Source organism: Egretta garzetta, unplaced genomic scaffold (assembly GCF_000687185.1).
Source record: "Egretta garzetta isolate BGI_Z169 unplaced genomic scaffold, ASM68718v1 scaffold126, whole genome shotgun sequence".
In the NCBI taxonomy this organism is placed as follows: domain Eukaryota; kingdom Metazoa; phylum Chordata; class Aves; order Pelecaniformes; family Ardeidae; genus Egretta; species Egretta garzetta.
In genome coordinates this window covers 1,615,506-1,623,637 of record NW_009260128.1, presented here as the reverse complement: position 1 = coordinate 1,623,637, position 8,132 = coordinate 1,615,506, and the positions used below count along the sequence as shown (strand labels likewise).

The 8,132-nt window shown below is 43.9% G+C and overlaps 1 protein-coding gene across 1 annotated transcript; it reads left to right on the top strand.

Moving 5' to 3' along the window:
- The first annotated feature begins 693 nt into the window (after nucleotides 1-693).
- TSHZ1 (teashirt zinc finger homeobox 1) lies at nucleotides 694-3,977 on the top strand. The gene is given in 2 exon segments (XM_035896944.1): nucleotides 694-772; nucleotides 775-3,977. Coding segments are annotated over 2 exon segments (3,282 nt in total).
- Nucleotides 3,978-8,132: the final 4,155 nt, after the last annotated feature.

The following is an 8,132-nucleotide window of genomic DNA, read 5'->3' as shown; positions in this document are numbered from 1 at the left end:
AAGCCGGGACGGCGGTCTCAAGTTTGTCGCTTTTAAAAATTAATTGCTAACATTTACTTTTAGTTGCTGACTGCTGTTTTCAGATTGGTCAATGCAGGGCCCACATCAGATCATACCATGAGACAAAGTATATCCTAGCCATTTCAGAAAGCAAATCGTAGCCTTGCTCCTCTTTCCACCTTGTAAAAATGAAAGCCGTTCTGCTCTCCGACGGACCCAGCGCAGCCAGCTCCAGGAGAGCCTGGGACAGCTAGCCGGACACGCTCGCCCCGTGTAGCTCCATTAGAGTCGGGTGCCAGCGGCACGGGATCGGCCCGTGGAGCCGTAGCTAAGGCCAGTTTGCCGGAAAGGACAGCCCTGGCGAGATGGACTCGGCCAAGGCAGCGGTTCTAAGTGCCGAGGTGTGCGGGGCGCAGGTCAGCCGCGACGTGTCGCAGTGCAGTAAATACAGCTCCGTGCCGGGCCATCCTTTGAGTTGACAAAAACTGGCTCAGTAAGCTCCTCGTTTGACTTTGGTCTCGATATTATGGTATCTACTGTGGTCCTGGCACATATTCTATGGCTGAAGTCAAGGTTTGTTCCTATATAGCACTGGTATCATGCTGCAACCAGGACAGAGTATGGGGATTTATAGGCGGAGTGTGTGAGTGATGGTGAGTTTGGTTTCTGGATGTATCTTCAAAATTTGCCTTTATGGTTACTGCTTTTAGTACAGAAGACAGCAATGATGTAAAGTGTGCGTGTTCGATAACTTTGTCTTGTTTTACCTCCCCCCCCCCTCCTATATTTTAGCATATGTTCCTGAGGAGGAATTGAAAGCGGCAGAAATAGATGAAGACAGCGTGGAAGATGATGGGCTGTCTCTGGACATCCAGGAGAATGAGTATTTGTGCAATGAAGAAGCGGAGATCAAAGAGGCTCAAAGCTACCAGAACTCCCCAGTCAGCACTGCAACTAATCAGGATGCAGGCTATGGTTCGCCGTTTAGTGAAAACAGCGATCAGCTGGCCCATTTCAAAAGCACTTCCTCTAAAGAAGAGAAAGAGGATCCTCAGTGCACAGACAATGTTTCCTATCCACAGGACAGCTTGGCACAAATAAAAGCTGTGTATGCAAATTTGCTTTCAGAGACTTGCTGGTCCAGTTTAGCTTTGGACTTAAAGAAATCCAATCCAACCACCAGCAACAACGGAATCAGCCAGAATGAAAACACCACCAGTACCGATGCCAATGCCAACTCCCAGAGCACTAGTACTACCAGTACCAACACTAGTACTAGTACAACTACCAGTAATACTAGTAACAGTAGCAGTAACAGTGGTGGCTCGGGTTATGACTGGCACCAAGCTGCATTAGCTAAAACTTTGCAGCAGACCTCATCGTACGGACTTCTCCCAGAGCCTAGTCTTTTCAGCACAGTACAGCTTTACCGGCAAAACAATAAACTTTATGGGTCTGTGTTCACCGGTGCTAGCAAGTTCCGATGCAAAGACTGCAGTGCAGCCTATGACACACTGGTGGAGCTAACAGTGCATATGAATGAAACTGGACATTACCGTGATGACAACAGAGATAAAGAAGCTGATAAGACCAAACGGTGGTCAAAGCCTAGGAAACGATCGCTTATGGAAATGGAAGGCAAGGAGGATGCCCAAAAAGTGCTGAAGTGCATGTACTGTGGGCATTCGTTTGAGTCTTTGCAAGACCTCAGTGTCCATATGATAAAAACAAAGCATTACCAGAAAGTGCCTCTGAAGGAGCCAGTACCAGCCATCACTAAATTGGTCCCTTCTACCAAAAAGCGAGCACTTCAGGACCTGGCTTCACCTTGTTCACCCGAGCCAACAGGGATTGCTGCAGAAGCTTCACTGGGTGAGTCTGCAAAGGATCAGAAAACTGCTAACCCCTACGTGACTCCAAACAACCGCTATGGCTATCAAAATGGTGCTAGCTACACTTGGCAGTTTGAGGCACGCAAAGCCCAAATACTGAAATGCATGGAATGTGGCAGTTCCCATGACACTTTGCAGCAGCTCACTGCTCACATGATGGTCACCGGTCATTTCTTGAAGGTGACCAACTCTGCTTCCAAAAAAGGCAAACAGCTAGTACTGGACCCTGTGGTGGAGGAGAAGATACAGTCTATACCTCTTCCACCCACCACCCACACCAGGCTGCCAGCCTCCAACATTAAAAAGCAGCCCGATTCCCCGGCGGGCTCCACAACCTCGGAGGAGAAGAAAGACCTAGAGAAGGAGAAGGTGGTGGGCAATGAAACGGAGAAGAAGATCAAAGAAGAGAATGAGGACTCCACAGAGAAATTTGAGCCAACAACTTTGTATCAGTACCTCAGAGAGGAGGACCTAGATGATAGCCCTAAAGGCGGAATAGACATACTGAAATCCCTGGAGAACACGGTGACAACGGCTATCAGCAAAGCTCAGAATGGAGCCCCTTCCTGGGGAGGATATCCCAGTATTCACGCAGCTTACCAGCTCCCAGGAACAGTCAAACCCCTTCAGCCCGCGGTGCAGAGCGTTCAGATGCAGCCGTCTTACGCCAGCAGCGTAAAATCGCTGTCGTCGGAACACAACGCGCTCATCCATTCCCCAGGCAATCTCACCCCCCCACCTCACAAGAGCAACGTGTCCGCTATGGAAGAACTGGTGGAGAAAGTTACAGGTAAAATCAGTGTGAAGAAGGAAGAAAAGCCTTTGGAGAAAGAGAAGAGTTCTCCAGCCAAACCGATGTCACCTGCTGCTAAAGAAAACAAGGACTTCCCAAAAGCAGAAGAAATAAATAGCAAACCGCAGCAGAAGAAGAGCTCTGAGACAGAAGTTCAGAAGGTCAAAAAGGATAGTCCAGCAGAAGCACACACGCCAAATGGTACAGAGCCGCTTAAAACAAAGGTTGCAAACGGCTGTAACAATTTAGGAATCATCACCGATCATTCACCTGAGCCATCCTTCATTAATCCATTGAGCGCTTTACAGTCCATTATGAATACCCACTTAGGCAAAATTTCCAAGCCGGTGAGCCCCTCTCTGGACCCTTTGGCCATGCTGTACAAAATTAGCAACAGCATGTTGGACAAACCCATTTACCCAACCACTCCGGTCAAGCAGGCTGATGCTATTGACCGGTATTACTATGAGAACAGCGATCAGCCTATTGATTTAACCAAGTCCAAAAACAAACCTCTCGTTTCCAGTGTGGCGGACTCTGCCTCGTCCCCGCTAAGGGAGAGTGCCCTGCTGGATATTTCCGACATGGTGAAGAACCTCACAGGGCGTTTGACACCCAAGTCTTCAACTCCGTCTACCGTGTCAGAGAAGTCTGATGCTGACGGGAGCAGTTTTGAGGAAGCTCTGGATGAGCTGTCGCCGGTACACAAGAGGAAAGGCAGACAGTCCAACTGGAACCCTCAGCATCTTCTAATCCTTCAAGCCCAGTTTGCTTCCAGCTTGAGGGAGACCCCAGAAGGCAAATACATTATGTCAGACTTAGGTCCACAAGAGCGGGTACACATCTCTAAGTTTACTGGTCTTTCCATGACCACAATTAGCCACTGGCTGGCCAATGTGAAGTATCAGTTAAGGAGGACAGGTGGAACTAAATTTTTAAAGAACTTGGACACAGGACATCCTGTTTTCTTTTGCAATGATTGTGCCTCTCAGTTCAGGACTGCTTCTACATACATAAGTCACTTAGAGACACACCTAGGGTTTAGTTTGAAGGATCTGTCAAAGTTGCCACTTAATCAGATTCAAGAACAGCAGAATGTTTCAAAAGTCCTCGCAAACAAGACTTTGGGCTCACTTGGAATTGCCGAGGAGGACTTAGGCTCCACATTCCAGTGTAAGCTCTGTAACCGAACTTTTGCAAGCAAGCATGCAGTCAAACTGCACCTTAGTAAAACACACGGCAAGTCCCCAGAGGACCATCTGATCTATGTAACTGAGTTAGAAAAACAATAGCGTCCAGGTAAGCAGCCAGGTATGCAAGTGACCACAGGAACATTGCACTAAACTTCTTCATAGTACTGCACTAGGCCTGACCTGAGCCTCTGAAATCAGTCTTACTTTTGTTGCTGAACTGCCTATCTGGACCTTGGTTTTTCTTACACTTATTTTGTAGTTATATTTATATGCTCTTTGTCTGATCTGTGCATGGTTATTTTTTGTTTCTGTTTTTATTTTTTGTGAGTCAAAGTCTGACCTTTATTTTCAACATCTGTCCTTGATGTTAAGCTATCTTTTGTGGAATATAGTGGGAGACACTATTGAGAGACATTAATTTAGCCGTAAAGAAAGACACAAAGAACAATGATAAAGAGACATCCTAAAATTACAAAGTTGCCATGACAATAAAGGTCACAGAACCTGGTAGTGTCAAGTTTTAACCCTCTGAGAACTGTAATAGCATTTCTGTGCCTTTCCCAGTGACTAAATAAGTAAATAAGGAAAAACAAAACAAAACAAAAAGCTTCAAGGCATTTCATTCAAATAAAAGCTGTGTCGGAAGCAGAACTTTTTTTTTTTTAAAATGAATGAGCTTTTTTTTTTTTTTTTTTTTTTTTTTTTTAATGTAGAACTGGTTTGTGAAGAAATTGTGCATGCAGTCCTTGGAAGAAGGAGAGCTGTGTAGTACTCAAGGGGTTAGGAAGCCACAACTGTATAAGTTAAATAATAATTAAAAAAAAAAAAAAGCAAACCAAGTTGCCACTATGCCCAAACCCTCTGGATGCTGAGAATTGCCACTTTTTGGCAAAAAAAAAAAAAAAAGTATGCAAGCTGTTATTTAAAACAAGTGTAAAAATGCTCTTTTCTTTCTTTTATTTTTTTTTGTTTTGTTTTCCTGTAAAATACTGCCGTTTATAGTTATTTACAAATGTTAAGCTTTGGTACAAGCTGACCTTTCTATAGTGTGCTGCATTGGTAAATGAAAACAAAAAAAATGGGGCAAATGTTGGATTCTGTTCCTTGTAAATTGCCAGCATCAGCTTAAAGAAAATACATGTTACATATCCTACCATTTTAAACTGTTCAACTTTCTTTGTACCTTCTGGCTGTATGCTTTCTCTTTTAACTTTTTATATTGTCATTTTATATTCAATTTCTGTGTATATAATGTAAAACCACACTTTTTGAATAAAATTTAGTTCCTGCAGCTTGATATAAATAGAGAAATTTTACTGGCACCTGCATCTTTCCAGATGCATGTACTTAAAGGAACTATCTGACAAAAAAATAAATAAATAAAAATAAAGCAAGCAATGCACTATGAATTATACATTTTGATGTTTTATCATTAATATTGTACAGTACATTTTGGTTCACACAATTAAATCCACTGTTTTCTCAAGTGTAAAATAAACCCACATGCAGTTCTTGATTTACATACATTGTCATGTCGTCATTATGCTGCCTTTGAGGTGTTACTCCAGCAGTAAGAGGCATCGTTTATACGATCAACCAGCGAAAATCTATCCGAAATCGTCTCTCGTGATCTCTATGCTGACGTGTTTCATTCGAAGCCACGGTGCTGACGACCTCTTACAAGGGATCTGCGGCAGGAGCGTGCCGCCGGAAGGTGCAGGATCAGGGGGGCAGCGTCAATTAGCGAGGGGCGCTCTGCTCGTCGCTGAAGCGCAAGAAGGGCTGCGGAGGGTGCCGCCAAGTTCATTTTCCTACGCTGTACGACTGCGCCCGCCGTCAGTTTTCTGCGTGCGCTCGAAGGCCGTCTCCCCCTTCCTTCCCAGGCAGAGCACCTTTTGATTTCAAGAGTTACATAGCCAGGGGCCGTGGCTCCTGCCCCTGCGGTCTGCTGAACGCGGCGGCGCTCGCCTTCCTGGCAGCGGCGGCGAAGACCTCCGAGGCTTTGACACCAGTTTTTACTTACGGTACAAGGCGGCAGACCTGTGTTTCTCTGTACTTTTTAAATATTGCATTTTGAGGTAAGCTGAGCGCTATCATATCAGGTGTTTCCCTTAATCTTTATTTCTGTTCTGTTGAATGCAGATGTCATTTAGAATGTAAAAGAGAGCTGTCAGAGCCTTCACTACTCTATCTCCTGAGTGCTTTGACAGTTACAGTGTATGAAAGCCTGGGATCCGCTATCCGTTACACTTTTTGGAGGGGCTATTAAATATGAGGACCTAGAGGGGTTTGCTTTCACATGGTATTAGTGATACTGTTGTGCTACGTATACGTCTGTGTACGTATGCGTATCGCTGCTCCTTCTTCTCACTTCCCCTGAAAGCACTTGAAATGTAAGATCTTTGCTTCCAAGTACAGCGCGGTTCTACATTTAATCTTACTTTAGCTACAACCCCAGCAATAGCCACGCATTGTTCTGTTTTCTGCAGGAGCCCGGCAGGTCCGGGTCAGTTACACAGGATTTCTAAATAGCGCAGGAAAAGTGCCATGAGGGTTTTTTTTTTGGTTTTTTGTTTTTTTTTTTTTTTTTAAATGTCCCTTACTTTCTTCACTGCTAACTACCTACGTCCTTCAGGGGATCTAGCCATTTAGGCATTTCAGTTCAATTACTGGATGATTATGTACTTTGGGCCCAAGGGGTGGTGAGGAAGAATAACAGTCAGGCCTACGGCTGTAATACAGAGTCTTTAAATAATAACCCTTTGAAGTTTTGTTTACTTTACCACGGGCCTGCAAACATGTGATTATAGAATATGCCTTATTACATTGCAGTAGTGGGTGAAAAGGTTGAAAGGGAGAAATAATAGCTCTAAAGTGGGTTTGAATCTAATGTAAATCCATTAAAACTCATTTTGAAACACGGCATGTAAAGTGAGTTCTCAACACCAGGTGACTCCCTCGAGAGGTGTTTATGACATTGCTAAATCCGTTCAGTTCTGATAGCTTCAGAATTGGACAATCACTCATCATCTGTGCCAGTGTCTGAAGAAAGTCCATTTAGAATAAACCAGCGGCTTTACCTGGCGACTATGCTGATGTAACACTTTTGAAGACTGAAATATGAAGTAGATGAAAATTTGAGGGCTCTAATGTTTCACTTGCTTAACAAAATGAAGCACAGCGACAGTAGGATCTTTATTCTTTGGATTTTTGCCACTTTTGTTTGAGTATGGTACTTCCAAAAAATTCCCTGTTTTTTTTTTTTAAAAAAAAAAAGGCACGGTTTAAAACCGAGTTATTCTTTTCCTCAGAATTGGTTTGCAGGCTTATTTCTTCTTTATTTCAATAAGATTGCAACAAAGGTAAGTTTGTGCTATTCTACTAGTAGCTACTGAAGCTACTGCGTGGAAGGGACCACGTAGCCTTTCAGGACCAGTCTTGAAGAAAAGAGATGTGAGAGCCTTAAAACCCGTAGTAGTCTCTGTAAGCCTGTATGGCTATTTTGTGACTTACCCAAAATCCATTGTATCCAATTCTTTTCAGAGATGTATGGAGCTACTTTTTTTCAGCATTACATTGCTGGTGTTTACATTTGCTCATCTCTGTTCTCGGAGGGGAAGATCTTGGTTTCGCTGTTTCACAGCTTTGATTTCTGCTTCTGTGTGCTTTTCTGTATCGCTCTTCTGAAGCTGATGCAAACCACTGCAAATCTGAGAGATTTGTGCACTGATGACATTCGTCCCGAATGAAACGACGTTTTTCTTCTTCTTTTTTAATAGCATTTGGTGGGATATTCGCTAATGTCTTCTGCAGCATAACTGTGGTGCCTTTCTCTGGCACCAAATATAATCTGGCCTTATCATGGAGGCCACTAAAATGCAATTGCAATTAGGTATAAAGGCACAAAAATATGCACGTTATCTTGCATTAGACTAATCAAGGCACACTGCATCAGCAACGCCTGCAATTTCCAAAGCCACCTCAATTTTGAATGTGTGGTATTCTTTAAATAAGATGGCAGGGGTCCTGGTCAGGAGACCTCCAAGGAGAGGGCAGTTCCCATGTGGAGTGTTCTCGCAGCTCTGTAGGTGTTGGTCTCCTGGCTGATGCAGTGCTGAGTTACTCCCCCAGCGTGAAAGTAGCAGGAAATGGGATTTCACCATCTGTTCACTGAAATTTAAAAGCAGGGTCCTTTTCTGTCCCTGTATGAGAATAGAATTCTAACCCCAATTTCCTGGCCAGATACTAATCTAG